Source organism: Onychostoma macrolepis, chromosome 05, assembly GCF_012432095.1.
Source record: "Onychostoma macrolepis isolate SWU-2019 chromosome 05, ASM1243209v1, whole genome shotgun sequence".
Classification (NCBI taxonomy): Eukaryota; Metazoa; Chordata; class Actinopteri; order Cypriniformes; family Cyprinidae; genus Onychostoma; species Onychostoma macrolepis.
In genome coordinates, this window is record NC_081159.1 from 42,979,020 (window position 1) to 42,997,393 (window position 18,374).

Sequence of the window (18,374 nt, forward strand, 5' to 3'; positions counted from 1 at the left end):
AGAAGCAATTGTGGGAAATACTATTGTTAAATTTAGCAAGTTTGTAATTTAACGGATAGCAATTATGGGAGACTTCAACAACTTTGTTAGATAGGAATAATTTTTGTAGAAGTAGTCTTCCTATTCTATATCACTAAATATGTTATTCCAAAAATGCACACAAGCAGGTAAAGAGATCTGGGATCTATTAATACTTGAACGAATGTCTTTGTTTGACATGGTATTGAGAAGTCTTTGGTCAACAAATAAGTTAGTGTTGTCAAAAAGAGCAGAGTCTAAAGTACCTTTAGGGCCAGACTTGACTAAAGGTGTAGTGCAATCAGGTATTGCACCAAAAACAATGGAATATTCTCTTGGGGGGACTGGAAAAGAAAATTCTTGCATAAATTGTTCATAAGTAAAAAGCACACCCCGTTATTGTTGACGTATTGGCAGATGAGGAAGCGTCGCGCGCGCAGCGGAAGTGCTTCAGTGTAAACGCAGACCGTCGAGCAGCGCGTGATGGGCTCGAGCGGAGCGGAGCGAGCGGCGAAACGCGTGTTTCTGGCCGCTCTGTGCAGCGTGTGTCAGGCGCTGCAGGGCGGGATGCTGTCTCCCACAGAGTCTCCCTCCAGAGAAGTGAAAGACGTGAGCGGCCTGTGGAGCTTCAGAGCGGATCTGTCCCCGGAGCGGAACCGCGGCTTCGAGCAGGAGTGGTACAAGAGTCCTCTGGCGGAGGTCACGTGAGATCTCAAGCAGAGTGCTTACATTACAAATCAGCACAATTATCTGAGTAAAAAGTCGAATTTGAGATGTTCCAAAGAGCTTCTCGAGCTTGACAGAAATTATTAATTAACTTCTAATTGTTTTAATCCTAATGTTTTTCTGTCTACTTTAGGTTTTAAGTAAATCTCAGACCTTTAGACCCCACTGTATATGGAAATAAAATTAGTTTGTAAGAAGCAGGGGTTTTCAATCTTTTATAGATGCCACGGACCCCCATCCTCAATTTAAAATAAATATAAAAATGATTATTATTTTAATTAAAAAATACATGTGTGTAGTTAGTCAAATCTAGTGTCGTATTTATTTTTAAGTTTATTGATGTATAATTGGTTTTGTTTTTTTTTTTCATAATTTTTCTCTAATATTTAATGTTTGTTTTCTACTTGCTATATAGTACTGCACTGTTAGTTTTTTTTTTTTTTTACCATAATATTTATTTACTCTTGAAATATTTTATTATTGTTTAAATATTTTTAAAAAATGATTTGAGTTCAATTTAGTGATTCTTGTACCTTATTTGGTTATTTATTTATTTAATTGTGTACATTTTTTTTTTAATATACTTTTTCTCGCCATGCGCTCCCATAACGCTACCTTATTACATTTGCTTTACATATACTGTTATGGTTGTGTATCATATTATTATTATTATTATTACATTTTATGTTAATTAAATCCATTTAATTTAATCTAGTGTCTTATTTATTTGAACATTTTTACACTGGTTTTCTATAATAATTCCCATTGACTCCCAGCACTCCAATAATACTACATTACATTTGTTTTCTACTTACTATAATGCTGTACTGTTACGATTACGTACCATATCATTAATTAATTAATTAATAAAGACAATTTATTATTATTATTTAAATAACTTTTTAAAATTTATTTTAATTACATTTTCCTAGTTATTTTAATCTAGTGTCTTATTATTTATTTAAGCATAATCCTTGCATTCATTCCCTGATCAGTTGTCGTCTTTTGTTATTTTTGCACAATAAACTGATACTTGCACAATATGTGTGTTTTGTAAGGTTTCTTGAGAAGAAACATCCTCTTTTTTTAAGAAGAGCACCAAATGCTGTAATCAGAATAAAATGTTGTATATTCCCAGAAACGGTGCCAGTTTAATTAGAGACTATATTAGAGATGATATTGCATATTAAGGATGCAGTCGTTCATATTTTGCATTTTAAGTGTTTTTAGGTGTTTATTTTTGTGATTGTGTGATTTTTATTCCAGACGGGGCCTGTTATTGACATGCCGGTGCCGTCCAGCTACAATGACATCACACAAGACGCCAAAATCCGGGATTTCATTGGCTGGGTGTGGTATGAGAAGGACGTATGGGTGCCGGCGCGCTGGATCCAGGACCGGGGAACGCGGATCGTGCTCCGAGTGGGAAGCGCTCACTATTACTCAGTGCTTGTAAGTCTGTGGGATGCAGATGGTTGTCTTTGACTCATGATTAGTCACAGTCTCAGGATCTGTGATGTGTCCATGTGTCGCAGTGGGTGAACGGGGTCAGTGTGACCGAGCACGTGGGCGGCCATCTCCCGTTTGAGGCGGACATCAGCGACGTGCTGCGGCAGACGAGCGGGAGTGTGTGTCGAATCACCATCGCTGTGAACAACACTTTAACTCTTGAGACACTTCCACCGGGAACCATCCAGTACATGAACGACCGCACCAGGTCAGACCTCATCGATGTGCCCTAAAATCACTGAAAACACGTCGGGTTAACAAAGGAGTTTTCAATACTTTAGAAGCTACAGACCCCCAAATATCATCATTCTCCTGCGAGGAAACCCATCCTAAAATTGTATTTATACTGTGTAATAAGATATAATATAATATAAATATGTTTTGATATTACTCAAAAAAATATATTTTTTAAGTTAATTTTCTACTCATTGCACTGTACTGTTTTACTGTGTATTATTTATTTATTTTCAATCTAATTTTGTATTTATTTAAATTTAAATGATTTATTATTTTATTCAGATTTTGGTAACACTTTATTTTAGGTGTCCTTGTTACATGTGCTTACTATTATAATTAATAACAATCAATTATGCATAATTACATGCAAGTGAGCCAAACCCTAACCAAGTACATGTAGTTATTACTCAGTACTTGAATGTATAATTACACTGTAACAGGGGCACCTTAAAATAAAGTGTAACCCAGATTTTTTTATTTTATTTAATTACTTGGAAAAAAAAAACATTATTACACTTTTACTCTAAACATTTATAAATTAGGTGTGGGAGGCCCAATGATTAAATATGATCACAGTGCAACAGTATTGCAGTTTTAAACTTGTTAAGATAGAGTATGACATATTGTGATTTATTCAACTTTTGCAGAACATCCCCAAAGGAAAACGTTGTCCACATCAGTCCATAGAAAGACAAACAGTCAAAGAATGTTGTATGCAAATTATTTTATTATTCAGTACCTAAATATTCATATTTTTGTATTTGCAATTTATACAATAAAATATTGATACTTTGCACCAAGCAGGCGACGATAGTGATAAGTGTACAACCCCTATTATAAATATGTCTAAATATTATTTGGAAAATATTTAGTTTCTCCTATGTTAATTATTACACTTTTGGCTACTCATTATAGCACTGTTCTGTTAGATGTATTATTTATTTACTTACATATTTTCTTGTTTTAAGCAATTTTGTCTGTATTTATCTTGATCTAATTTTTGTTTGTGTTTATGTAAACCTGATTTCTATATATTTTATTATTATTATAAGTTTTAAACACTGTTTTTGTCTAATCAGTTGCACAGATTTCCCTCGCTCTCCCCTGCGGCCCCATGTCCCGTTCAGATCATTTAACTGGCTATAACCAGCAGATTATTAAAAGGCACATGATCTCTTGTCCTAGACATTTTATGTCTTTACCGTCTTCTTTTCCTCTCAGATACCCGGCTGGCTACTTCGTTCAGAACACTAACTTTGATTTCTTCAACTACGCTGGAATACACCGATCGGTCCTGCTGTACACCACACCGAAGGCGCACATTGATGACATCACAGTGGAGACGTCCTTCTCTGATAACATCGGTAAGCTCCCCGGAAATGTGTCATTATACACCTTATTTTTAACTGCAGGCTTGGACAATTGCAACTTTAAATGCTATTTGAGGGCAAGAAATAACATTTATGAGACAGTTCGTGTCAGATTTTGTTCCTGAGTGAACTGACCTTCCTTCAAAGTCTTGTTTTTTGTATATAATATGTGACCCTGGACCACAAAACCAGTCTTAAGTGTCAATTTTTCGAAATTGAGATTTATGCATTATCTGAAGGCTGAATAAATAAGGTTTCCATTGATGTTATGATCGGACAATATTTGGCTGAGATACAACTATTTGAAAATCTGAGGGAGCAAAAAAATCTAAATATTGAGAAAATCACCTTTAAAGTTGTCCAAATGAAGTTCTTAGCAATGCATATTACTAATCAAAAATTAGGTTTTGATTATATTTACGGCAAGAAATTTACGAAATATCTTCATGGAACATGATCTTTACTTAATATTCTAATGATTTTTGGCATTAAATAAAAATGTATAATTTTGACCCATACAATGTATTTTTGGCTATTGCTACAAATATACCCCAGCGACTTAAGACTGGTTTTGTGCTCCAGGGTCACATATATACAAATATATATTTGTATATAACAAAAAAACGTATAATTTTGGGATTTTTAAATAAACATTTATTGTGTTGCTTCATGAACTTTCCTAGTACACAAAATAAATACTTTTAACTCAGAAAATGCTGGTAAATTTCACAAATAACTATAAAGAAAAGGAAAGTAAAACATTAAATCAAAGTGAAATAGACTGAAATAGTATTTTCTTATAAAACGTACTCCAATAATCCAATAAACTTTGAAAAATCATTTTTTCACAGTCTAGGTTTTGTTCTTTTTATGGAAAAAAATAATATAATATTTTGTGTTTATTAAGAAAGGTACTGAATGTTCAGATCAGAGAAATGTTACATTCTCTGAATGCATGTATGTATGTATTGATTGTGTGTATGTGCTGTGCTGCTTTTATCATCTTTTATATTGCTGGCTTCTCAAAGAGAAATTTTAACTTGGTTAACAGTAAAGTTGTATTGTATTGTGTTTTATTGCATTGAAAGGCTGTTGTCAAAGTAGTCCACCAACTTCTTTTTTATGCACATGAAATGCATGTTTAGCATAATGTTGCATATAAATCATTCATATTTTGCATTGTTTCTTCTGTGCAGTGTTCCTGTGGCTCAGTGGTATCGCATTGCGATAGCAGTGCAAAAGGTCATGGGTTCAATTCCCAGGGAACACACATACTGATAAATAAATCAACAAAATTTATAGCCTGAATGCACTGTAAGTCGCTTTGGATAAAAGCGTCTGCTAAATGCATAAATGTTTTAGTTATTTTACTTTGTCGGAGTGACATTATGTTCTATGATTGCTTTAGGCCTACAGACGCTGCCTGTAGAGCTTAACATTATAAATGTTCGTTGATTTAGTCCGACTCATCCGATCACGTGTGTGTCCTGTGTTTTAGGGCTGGTCAGTTATAACGTGTCCGTGTTGGGCAGCTCTAAACCCGCTGTGAAGGTCACGCTCTCGGCTCAGGACGGCAGATGCGTGGCTTCGGCCAACGGCTCGAGAGGAGTCCTCAAAGTCACAGACGTAAACCTGTGGTGGCCGTATCTGATGCACGAAAACCCAGCGTACCTTTACTCCATGGAGGTCAGTGTCGAGAACAGTTTCCACAGGGCTACAAGTATTCACCTGAACTAATTTAGTTATGTAATGTTAACAAATGAAACCTTATTGTAAAGTGTCACCAGAGATTCATTTCTGTGAATCAGTTTAAACCAGTGTTATTTTAGTATTATTATGATACTATTATAGTTTTTATTAATAATCTAGTTTTCTTTTCGATTTAAATTTTCTTAAAGTTTTAGTCATTTTGTTTTTTATTTTTATTAGTTTTATTTATAGCTTTTATTTATTTTTATTTTTATTTCGTTTCAGTTATTTAAGTACATAAAGGTAGCCTAAATGAAAAGGAGAAATGTTGCATTGAAAAAAAATAAGTTAATATTTTGTTTTATTTCAGTTAATGTTTATTTCATTTCAAATAACAAAAATGTAATAACTATATATTACCCCTGGTTCAAACTGTGTGAATTGATTTAAAATTCTATTAAATAAATCACTTGTAAAAATAATTTGTATTGTACTATTACACAAATCATTTGTAAACTAAATGATAATGTTACAGTGTTATTTTAGTATCACTGAGAAACTATTATAGGTTTTATTAATAAACTGAATTCATTTTATTTGTATATTTTCTGTTTTCATTCTGTTTTAGTAATTTTTATTAAGTTTTGTATTTTCTTAATATGTCTATATAGTTAATATGTCTACATATAATTTTTATATAAGATTTAGTTATGTTAATAAGGTGAACTAAATGAAAATTAAACTAGATAAAATTTTAATGTTTTATTTCAGTTAATGTTTATTTTATTTCAAATAACAAATTTATTCAATATATTGCTTGTTTGCAGCATTAATCCAAAATATTAACAGACGTTTCTGCATGGCATTTTTCATGCAGTTGAAAATACTGTATATGTAGATAAAATGATAAAAATATGTAATGCTAAAATGCGATGGATTGATGAACAGCTGTCTGATCTGGTTTTGTAGGTTCAGGCGACAGCGGAGGACGGACAGACGGACGTTTACACTCTTCCTGTGGGAATTCGCACCATTAAAGTCACCAGCACACAGTTTCTCATCAACAACAAGCCATTTTACTTCCACGGGGTCAACAAACACGAGGACGCAGACGTGAGTGACACCAGAGGGCAGCAAAACCACACACAACACTGACTGACTGATACCTAGAAAATATTATATACTCACCCTCACATCAGTTCAAACCTCTGTGACTTACTTTCTTCTGTGAAAGGCAAAAGATTAACATTTAAGCTGCTCTTTTCCAAGTAATTGAGGTTTGGATGCTGACAAGCTCCAAAAATTACAGAAAGACGGCATACAGTTTCATAAAGTAGTTCATAAGACTCCTGTGCTATATCCAGAGTCGTCTGAAATCATATGATAGCTTTGCGTGCGGAGCAGACTGAAGCGTTATGCATTGAAAATCAATAATCAGATCTCTGAAATCTCACATTTTCACTGCATCAGGAAATGCATGGGCTCTTGTGTGCCGATTACAGTGCGACTGAATGAATACATACACTGAATGAATATTTCTTTTAAAGTATATATTTTGTTTTAAGTATTTTCATTTTCATTTAAGTTTCATTTAAGTTTTATTAAACTAAACTTATTTCAGTTGGTTGCCAAGGCAACATTTCTAATTTATTCTAATTACAATGCAAAAAAATGAATGAACATGGACACGGTTTTCTTTTATTATCATTACTTTTATTAATATTTTGATTAAATTTGATTATATTATTAATATTTATTTTATGTATTATCAGTTTTCCTTTTAAATTTTAGTTTATGTTTTAGTAACTGTTGCTGCTGCTTCTCTTTTTTTGCATTTTAATTCATCTTTAATTTATTTTAATTTCAGTAACTTATTTTATGTCAATTAGTTGCCAAGGGTAATTATTAATTCTAATTTCTTCTAATTCTGATTACAATGCAAAAAAAAAAAGAAAAAGAGTGAACATGCACATGATTTCTATTAATTATTATTAATAATATTTTGAGCTTTTATATAATGTATTATCAGGTTTCATTTTAGTTTAAGTTTTGGTCTTTTTTTTATTCTCTTTTTATTTAATTTATTTTATTTCTGATTTAGTTTTAGTAATTTTAGAACTTCCATTTTTTTGTAATTCCATCTTTTCTTTTATATTTATTTATATTTTGAGCTTATTTTATGCATTTGTTTCTATTCATTTTAATTTTACTTTAAGTTTTTGTAATGTTGTTATATGCTTTTGTCGTTTTTATTTGTGTGTGTGTGTGTGTGTGTGTGTGTGTGTGTGTTTTCATTTTAGCTTTAATTTATTTTATATTAAATTTAGTTTTTGTAATTTGAGTACTTAAACTTATTTTATTTTAGGCAACATTTCTAATTCTAATGTCTAATTCTGATCTGAATACGACTGAATAAATATGCACATGCCTTTTATATTTATTAATATTTTGAGTATTTGAGTTTTATGTGTATTTGTTATGTGATTTGGTCATTTTTATTCCTTTTCTTGAGGGGGGATAATACATTTTTATCTGATTTTTATTTCAATTTTAGCTTTAGTCATTTTAGTACTTAAACTTGGATGTTCGATGTCTTGGATGAACTTCACATCGTCTTCTTTTATTTTATCATTAAGCTCAGTGTTAACATTCTGCTACGGAGGAAAGAAAGTCATATGGGTTTGAAACGACAAGATTACAGAGTAAATGCTGACAGAATGTTCAAACTATCGGTAAAAGCAGCTGATATCAGCTATTAACTCGACCGCTCCACCACACAACCGCATCCTCCTGTACTTCTGTTATTATAGCTGATGTTTGCTCAGGGTCAGAGTTCACAGACACACACTGATCCTCACGCAGCTGCTGTGAGAGTTTCAGAGCTCAGTGCTGATCACCTCACTGAAACCCGCGGTTTGTGTGGCAGATCCGAGGGAAAGGCTTCGACTGGCCTCTGGTGGTGAAGGACTTTAACCTGATGAAGTGGATGGGAGTGAACTCGTTCCGCACCAGTCACTATCCCTACGCCGAGGAGGTCCTACAGATGGCTGACCGGCACGGCATCGTCATCATAGACGAGTGTCCTGGAGTGGGAATCAAAGACATGTGAGACGCCGTCCCAGCAGATACTAACACTTCAGCCTTTATTGAGGGGTTTTACCCAAGTGTGGCACAGAAACACAGTGTCTAGTGTCCCGTTTCATCCCTTTTTGATTATTTTGTAATCTGAAACGATTTCAAGGTTACAAACCCGTAGGAAATGAATCCATGTCTGACAAGATTCGTTTGACAGGTCACTTGTTTCTTCAGACCAGTGTTGTTTTAGTATTATTTATATGCTATTATAGTATTTATTACTTGCTTTTATTTTTGTATTTGCAGTTTTAATTTGAGTAATTTTGTTAATAATATTTATATATACCTGTTTTTTTTGTTTTAGTAATTTTATTATTTTTACATATTTCAGTAAAAATAATATTTTTTTGTAATTTCTGGCAGAGTAATTTGTCATATTTTTTTGTAATTTATTATTTAAATGTATTTCAGTTAATTTTTAATATCTTTTTAGTTTAATATTTGTAAGTTTGTTTTATTAATATATATATATGTATATATAGTAATGTATTTTTATTTCCATTTTAGTGTTAGTAATTTTATTATTTAAATTTATTTCAGTTAATTTCTATTTTTGTTCATTTACTTTTTAGTTTAAGATTTTTTCTTGATATATATTTTTTATTTATTGTTGTTTCCATTTTATTATTTAAATGTATTTCTGTTAATTTGCAATATTTGTTAGTTAAAAATTTTTCATTGTTTTAATTTTATAATATTTTATTTGTAATATTTAAATATAGCTTTAATTTATTTTTATTTCCATTTTAATTTTAATCATTTTATTATTTGAATATAGGACAAAATATGCTACAGGATTTAAAAAGTTTATTTACTGAGGTGTGTTCAGAGATATTGGTGCAACCTCCTGCTTATTTAACCTCCAAATATTTAATACAAATATTGATAATTCTAGCATTTAATTTCAGTTAAGAATGAATTGTCAGTATTTACTATCTCAGTGTATTGAATTGACACTGATTCATTTTTAGTCTCAATCTATTGAAAGTGTTTTGGTCCGAGGCGGTCATATCTAGATCCAGATAATCAATAAGAGTGTGTGTGTGTGTGTGTGTGTGTGTGTGTGTCTCGTCCTCAGACGCAGTTTCGGGAATGTTTCTCTGGCTCATCACCTGACGGTCATGGAGGAGCTGGTCCGACGTGATAAAAACCACCCGTCTGTGGTCATGTGGTCTGTGGCCAATGAGCCGGCGTCTGAAATGCAGCCCGCCGGATTCTACTTCAAGTGAGTCAAACTGAATATGAAGGACTCGTTTAATGGCTTCAGTGGTCCAGATCACAGCATGTTCCCACCTAAAGGAGGAGAAGACAGATTAAACGTTGACCTCCTGTTGTTGTAGCACAATATCAGTTATGATGCCGTCTTAAATCTTAGTTTAAAAGGGCAAAAATCCTGTTTTTCATGACTCTGTGTTCATGTGAAGCTGTTTTGACAGTAATAATGCATCATAATGAGGGGTTTATGTGTATATGTCAGGTCTTGTTCAGCGGCTGTAATGAATGTCTTCAGGTAGAAACACCTGCTCTGAGCCTCATTAACATACACAGCATCATAGACACGCCACGGGCCAAAACACCCAAAACATCTCAGGCACTAATTTATACACAACTCACTGAGTCTCAACGGCTTCAGCTCTTGATGGGAAATTCATTTGCAAATAACATCCGTTTGAATTATTAACGCTAGCTAGAACAGCAATAGCGTAATGTTAAACATTATGATGTTAATGTCCCTTCTTTCTGCATCACTGACGTCTGACTAGGTTCTTGTTCCCTTTCCAGTTATTATGGAAAACCTGGATGTGTTAAAATTGTGGTTTCCAGGCCTGGAAAAATAGAATGATTAATACAAATTAAATTAAATTAAAAAACAATAAATATAATATAATAATAGTTGCAAATCTTATAGAGATGTTTTTGACCTTGTTCTTGTGTCAGAAGAACAAAGTCATAATTTATTTGTCATTGACTTATGTAGTTGTATTATTTGTATATTTTAGTATTATTGAAAATACTTAAAACATATTAATTTTAATAGTTTTAGTTGTTTTTTTTTTTTTTTGGTGCTTTTCTTTTTGATTTTTGTTATTTCCATTTAGCTGTAATTTAAAGTTAATAAATAAAAATATATTCATGAATAAAATAATTAAATCAATTGTTAAATTAAAATACAGTGAATAAAATATATACAAAATAATAATAATTAAACATTTAAATAAAATCAAAATAAACATCCGGGAAAAGTCATGGAATTTTAATTGATCAAATTGAAATGATAAATTAAGACATCCTTTGACAGTAATCATAAATAACGGGCAAAGTCAACATTTTCAGTCTGAAACTTGTTTTTCAACTGGAAATAGATAAATTTTTTAAATGTTTAAAATACCATATCTAAATTCTTGTTCGTATTGTCAGAAAAAAACATCTTAAATTGTATTTTTCTGAAGGGCACTGGTGTCTCGTACGAAGTCTCTGGATTCCTCTCGGCCGGTCACGTACATCACAGACAGCAACTATGCCAGAGATCTAGGGGTGAGACGTCGCCTTTTACATTTTATACATGTATTTTTGAAAAGTTTCTGTGTTGCAAAGTAACCATTTCACAACCTTGCATCTACTTTCCTTTTTATTCCAGCTGTTTGAACAGTTCTTATCTTATATTTCTTGATCTACAGTAGATCTGCGTCATTCAAACACAGTCAGTCATTCAGTAAATTTACTCTAGATTACTCCCCTGAACACTGCCCTCAGTAGTAGATAAAACACATACTTCTTGTTGGGTCTCATTCTAGTGAGTGTTTTATATTAACAAATCTGAGGAATAAATCTCTGTGACTTCATGCTGAAAAGATTCATGTTTACTTAAAAACACGTCTGCACTAAACTGTTAAAAAAAAAATAAAAAAAATACCATTGCTTAAAAATTATGCAAATCAAATCTTTTGTCACAAGAATACTTATATTTTATGCATATATAGATATTTACTTTCATATTCTAAATTTTGTTTAATTCAATGTTACTTGCCATTTTTGTAATTATTTGTGAAATTTACTAGCAATTTCTGAGTGAAAATTGCTTCTACAACAATTTTTTAGTGTATATTTGGAGTTCATAGAAAGATAGATGTAACATTAATATAGATACATAACACATATCTATCTATATCATATATATATATATATATATATATATATATTCAGTTTGATAAATTATGCAAATCTTATAAATTATGCATCTTTTGTCACAAGAATATTTCGATTTTTTATATATTTCGATATTTATTATTAATACACTTTTTACTTGTCTTTTAACTTCAAACTTTAATGTTTAATTAAGTTATATGCCATTTCTTTGTAATTATTTGTGAAATTCACTAAATTGTTTTTTTTTTGGTTTATATTTGCAGAATATTTATTTATTTGTGTGTGTGTTGTGTGTCAAATATTTCAAATATTAATATAATAAAGTCAAATATTAAGTATATTTTAAATACACTTGTTATTTGTCTTTCAACTTCAAAGTTTCACATTTAATCCAATGTATTACCTGCCATTTCTTTATTTGTGAATTTACTAGCAATTTCTAAGTTCAAACTGTTTCTACATATTTTTTTTTCAGTGTATTTTTGGATATAATCACTGGAGATATTTCATGATCATTCTCCTCCCCTACAGTTACACAGGCTGTTGATACTTTCAGATTTCTAAATGTAATGTTTTATCTGGCTAACCTTTGTGCATATGAAAAGATTGATTTAGTTTTGATAACTGAACTGTATGAATAGAAGAGGGAGTTTTTGCTGATTTGCTGTGTTCTGGTCGTCAGGCGCCGTACGTGGACGTTATCTGCGTGAACAGCTATTTCTCGTGGTATCATGACCCGGGTCACACAGAGATCATCGATCTTCAGCTCAACACTCAGTTTGATAACTGGTACGGCAAATACCAGAAACCCATAATCCAGAGCGAGTACGGAGCGGACGCCGTGCCCGGCCTACACACTGTGAGTCCTAAACACACAGATGCCATTAATAATGCTTCATTTTAACTCTAAAACAAGAAACGAATCGTCACGAGACCCCATTTTAGATGTAAATTTCAGTAAATGTCTAGCCTGTGTCTGGATACACAAGGTAAGAATGAATTGCAGGCACTAATGGCATCATTTATTTACATGTGCTGCCTGTGTTATTTTAACATTTGAATTACTAGGAATTATGCAAATACATGTCTTTTGTCATAAAACATGACAAGTTTCTGTGAATTGTGGGGACTTTCCATAGACTTCTATTACTTTTATACTGACCAAACTATATTTTCTATCCTCTAATCCTAAACCTACCCCTTACAGAAAACCTGTTTGCATTGTTACATTATCAGATAAACATCATTTACTATTTTTAATCATAGTGACAATGTTAAATTTCAGTTTTTACTAGTGCTGTCAATCGATTAAAAAATGTAATCGTGTTAATCAGTCATGGACTGTAATTAATCATGATTAATCACAAATTTAAAATACTAGGATTTACCTGTAAATGTGTTGAAAAAGAAATGCATGACAAACTAATTTAAGGAAACAGAATCTTTCACACTTCCGCCAGCTATGAGACATAATCCTTATTATTCTTTTATCATTATTCTTTTGTTTTTATTCAGCCATTATCAGCCTTTAAACTGGCAATAAAACGTTTACCAAGCCACATCGCTTCAATCCCAGTATACATTTACCCAACTATTATCAAAAGTATTTCTAAATAAATACAACAAAACATTTCTTGCGACCGTACGTGAAGTATTATGACAAAATGCATTATGAAGAAGAATTGGACCTGTTCTGCAGCTGCATTAGAGCTAACATTAGCATCATGCTACATAAGACAATTTATGAGATTAATAGTGCACTTTTACTCAGAACTCACTTCAAACCACCATCGAGTGTTTGTAATAACTTCCTTTTGCGATCACATGTGGAATTTGCTCGTTTACTGTTGTTAAAATATGCTATTTATAGCCTTTTATATCGCTGCACAAATTAGCATTTCAGATGTACACATTCACCTCAAGAAAATCACATACAGACCATATCTATCGTAATCGTGTGTTTATTATCTTATATAATCTATAGTGGCTGTTGTCATGTTTATTTCTGCTGCTCTGCTGAAACTCACGTTGTTTGTGATGTTACCGCCTCTCCGTTCTTAAGTTGTCAGGGATACATTTCAAGTATAATACACATTAGTAAAAGGATCTATTTTTATTTTTATTTGTCTATATACACTTTGGGTGGCCGCGGTACATTATAAAAGTAGCCCAAAAAACCACACCAACGGCTCTGTAATTTTTCCCGCGACTGTATTTTCAAAATAGACCACTTGTGCCGTTACCCTGGCAACACTGTGCTGTACCCTCATCACACAATGATAGATAAGCTTCCGCGCTGAGATGATGGGAAGAAGTTGGAGTCAAACCTTATCAAACGATTAATCTGTGTTAAAAAAATATTAACGTGTTAAATTTTTTTGATTAGTCGCATGCATTAATGCGTTAATGTTGACAGCCCTAGTTTTTACTATTCTTGTGTAGCATAAAAAAGTACACACATATATATAAGTATATGTGTGTATATACAAAATCTATTTTTTAACCAAGTAATGCAGTTTTAAGTACAGTTGGCAAAAAATAGTATGGTTGGCGAAAATATTTACAGCTGTTGAAGTTTTGTTTACCCAGTGTTGACAGCTGTGGGAAGAAGTGAACCTGACGTGTTTGTTGTCCTGCAGGATCCACCCATGATGTTCACAGAGGAGTATCAAAAGACTGTCCTGCAGAACTACCACAACGTGTTCGACCAGAAGAGGAAGGAGTTTGTGATTGGAGAACTGATCTGGAACTTTGCCGACTTCATGACGGCTCAAAGTAGGAAACAACCGCAGCCTTTTCCTTTGCTCTCAACAGGTTTTTCTGGAACATATAGCACACATTAACTAGCATACTGTTCACTCATGCATGCTTTAGATAAGAGTTTGAAACCATGTCAGACAGATCCTCAGTTACCAGTATGGAATCTGCAGACTTTATTTGCACATTTTCTGCTCTGATTAAAAGATAAAACTCATCGTTTTGAAGTTTAAAGTAGTAGTTCATGCAAAAATGAAAATGTGCTGAAGATGTGCTCACCCTCAGTCCATCCAAGATGTAGATGAGTGTTTCTTCATCATATTTATAGAAATGTAATATTCCATCACTTGCTTACCAATGGATGCTCTGCAGTGAATGGGTGCCGTCAGAATGAGAGTCCAAACAGCTGATAAAAACATCACAATAATCCACACCACTCCAGTCCATCAGTTAACATCTGGAGAAGACAAAAGCTGAAACAAATCCATCAATGTTTTTAACTCAAATATGCGTCCATAATAACTTCCTCCAATTAGTCTGGTCTGAATCAGGAGAGAAATCTGCACAGATCAAGCACCGTTTACAAGCAAAACAGCTCTAAACAAATACGTGGCTGGATTTTGATGTGAGAGGAAAACACTGGAGGAAGAGTTATTATGGACGTGTATTTTATATAAAAAGGTCTTAATGATGGATGTTTCAGCTTTTGTCTTCTCCAGATGTTAACTGATGGACTTGTGTGCTGTGGATTATTGTGATGTTTTTATCAGCTGTTTGGACTCTCATTCTGACGGCACCCATTCACTGCAGAGCATCCATTGCTGAGACACTGATGCAATGCAACATTCCTCCAAATCTGATGAAGAAACTAACTCATCTACATCTTGGATGGACTGAGGGTGAGAACATTTTCATTTCTGTGAACTATTTCTTGAAGGAAATCGTGCATTAATCTCTCTCTGTCTCCAGCTATCACTCGAGTGGTTGGGAATAAGAAGGGAATCTTCACTCGGCAGCGGCAGCCCAAACCTGGAGCGTTTCTGCTGCGAGAGCGATACTGGAGGATCGCCAATGAGACAGGTGTGCTCCCCACCTGGGCCAGGTATCCCTGCCAGTGAGCCGGATTAGCTGCTTCCTGTGCAGGAAGACCAGGTCAAAATAGACTGTTTATCAAGTGGAAGTGCCTTATATGTGCTACACTATGACAATCACACCTGTGGGAGAAACAGATCTGTTCTTAACGGTGTGATTGTGTGAGGAATCCATGTGCTGTTTGTTCTTTGTAAAGACACTCAATTTTTTTAGATCGTTTTGATTGCAGAAGTCCATGTTTTGAATTGCTTTTAAATCACAGTAACACTATTGGAACAGGAATATTTTTTTCCTTTAATGTGCCTTTTTCTGGTGCTCTTCCTCTGGAATTTGTATTGTGAATGTTTGCAATGATATTCAGATGAGTGAATCTCATGAAACCTGTCAAGAGCGTGTCTGGCTCATCTTTCACCTCAAAAGAAATAAACAGACGATAATTCTGGTTTAAAGAAAAATTTAGGACCAGCAACTGCATTATTATAATTTACATTACAATTAAGGCACATTTCTCCTCAAATTCATTACTGTAATGCAAAAACACATTTAAATTGTAAAGTATTTACATATCTTGGTAATATTTGTTGTACTTCCTTAGTTTAGATTATATAATAATAATTACATAACAGAAATCATATCTAATGAGAATCTAATAAGGATCATTAACATAATTATATTATTCATATATTCTTATATTATGGTGATATTTGTTGTATTGCCTTTATGCAGATTTATATTTTAAAAATAGCTGCATTACAGTAATATCTACTGAGAATCTTACAAGGATCCTCATTGAGAATAATGAGAATTGAAAAAACATCCATATTTAATACAAGAACTTGAGGGGGGAAAAAATTATATTATTCAAACTGTAAATTATTTTTATATCATGGTAATATTTGTTGTACTACCTTAATGCAGATTTAGATTTAAAAAAAAAAAGATTGCATTACAGTTTAAAAAAAAACATCTAATGAGAATTTAACAATGATCATCATTGAAAATGAGAAAGAAAAAAAAACACAGATTAAATAAAACAAGAACCTGAGGTCAAAATAAATATACATAAATAAATATCATTTAAGGTTTTTTTTTTTTTTTTTTTGAGGTTAAATGTGATCCGGATGCGTTTATGTGAGATTCATCCCCACGTTACCCATCAGGCCACTGTGTATTTCACTGGCAGTACTTTTATTATACAGTCATTTCCTATGAATTTTAATCTTCTTGTAATAATTGGCTCCAGTCATGAACAAAAGTTTTTAGTTTCATCTCAGTTAGTGTGTGTGAGTGACCAGTGATGTGTTGATTTTTGTACGATAGCAGAGTGTACTTTACTTTAATTACTTCATAACAAGCAATTGAATGAATCCTTTGTTTGTGGACATTCCAGACATTCCTCAGCGATGTCATCGAAATAAACGACATTCCACGACATCAGACCTGAGACTCATTAATGCTCATGTTATTGTCATCAGAGCTCTTGTCTGAAACACACACTGGATGTTTAAGCACGTCTCATCCGTTTCCTACATTCAGTTCAGATGTATTTAGGCCAAACTTTACAAGATTAAACATCTCAAAGTGCTTAAGAAGAACTAAAGGTAGCAGACAAACATCTGACTAGGATAAGATGGGATATAGATAGTAAGCATGATCATTTAAGTTAACAGTTAAAGGGACAGTTCACACAAAAATGAAAATATCCTCATCCTCAAGCCATCCAAGATTAGGATGAGTTTGTTTCTTCATCAGATTTGGAGAAATTTAGCTCAGCAATGGATGCTCTGCAGTGAATGGGTGCCGTCAGAATGAGAGTCCAAACAGCTGATAAAAACATCACAATAATCCACACCACTCCAGTCCATCAGTTAACATCTGGAGAAGACAAAAACGTTTTTAACTCAAATATGCGTCCATAATCCATAATATTGCTTCCTCCAGTGAAAAATTAGTCTGGTCTGAATCAGGAGAGAAATCTGCACAGATCAAGCACAAAAGCCAAAACAGTTCTTAAATATGTGACTGGATTTTGATGTGAGAGACAACAGGAGATGCACTTTATCACTGAAGGATTTGTTTCATTTAACATGATGTTATTGTACCTGTGGTGTTCTAAACTTTGCATCTACTGAAGTATCAAAAACAAAATCAAGCATTTATTTTTCTTAATTATTTCCAGAAACTCTCCAGCTGTTAGTACAGCATGTGCTCTATTACACAAAGTTCTGCGACGCATCATTGCTGTAAACTGTTACCATGAAGACCGCTTTACTGCATGCTAGTTTTAGAATGAAGTCTAGAAAGAAAGTTTAATTAGTAGACGGATGAAGTCTGAGACGAGGCATCACACCGTGATAGATGTAAAAATACTGCTTCAACACAAGACTTGGTAAACTAGTGAGACAGAGTCACTTATGATGCAATATTCACTGTTAAGAGCATATAAAGACAGTGAGCTTACACAAGAATTACAAGGATGAGACATTTTTGTAGAATATTGAAGAATGAATGTAAGTGAATCTCTCGTTCCATAGACTTCCTTAAGCTACACGTCTACATTAGGATAAGAACCGTTTCTGAAAAACTTGATCGCATTTGAAAATCTAAATATCCAAATTCACAACATCTGCTTGGCAGCATGAAAGAAAACTTTCATAACTCAGTTTTGATCAGTTTCTCAGAAAAAGGCTGCTT

The 18,374-nt window shown here is 33.1% G+C and overlaps 1 protein-coding gene across 1 annotated transcript; it reads left to right on the forward strand.

The window, feature by feature from the left end:
• Positions 1-263: 263 nt before the first annotated feature.
• gusb (glucuronidase, beta) lies at positions 264-17,114 on the forward strand. Its single transcript, XM_058777001.1, has 12 exons — positions 264-717; positions 2,011-2,196; positions 2,280-2,461; positions 3,712-3,854; positions 5,359-5,546; positions 6,519-6,662; positions 8,476-8,654; positions 9,763-9,909; positions 11,135-11,219; positions 12,514-12,690; positions 14,471-14,606; positions 15,558-17,114. Exons 1-12 carry the CDS (start codon positions 502-504, stop codon positions 15,704-15,706), a joined length of 1,932 nt encoding a protein of 643 aa, XP_058632984.1. The 5' UTR covers positions 264-501; the 3' UTR covers positions 15,707-17,114.
• The last annotated feature ends 1,260 nt before the right edge of the window (positions 17,115-18,374 follow it).

Bases quoted from the DNA above. Each gene is read 5' to 3' on its own strand.
- gusb (XM_058777001.1), top strand. From the start codon at position 502: ATGGGCTCGAGCGGAGCGGAGCGAGCGGCGAAACGCGTGTTTCTGGCC. The intron at 6,663-8,475 runs GTGAGTGACACC...TTTGTGTGGCAG, and splicing joins ACAAACACGAGGACGCAGAC to ATCCGAGGGAAAGGCTTCGA. The intron at 11,220-12,513 runs GTGAGACGTCGC...TCTGGTCGTCAG, and splicing joins ACTATGCCAGAGATCTAGGG to GCGCCGTACGTGGACGTTAT.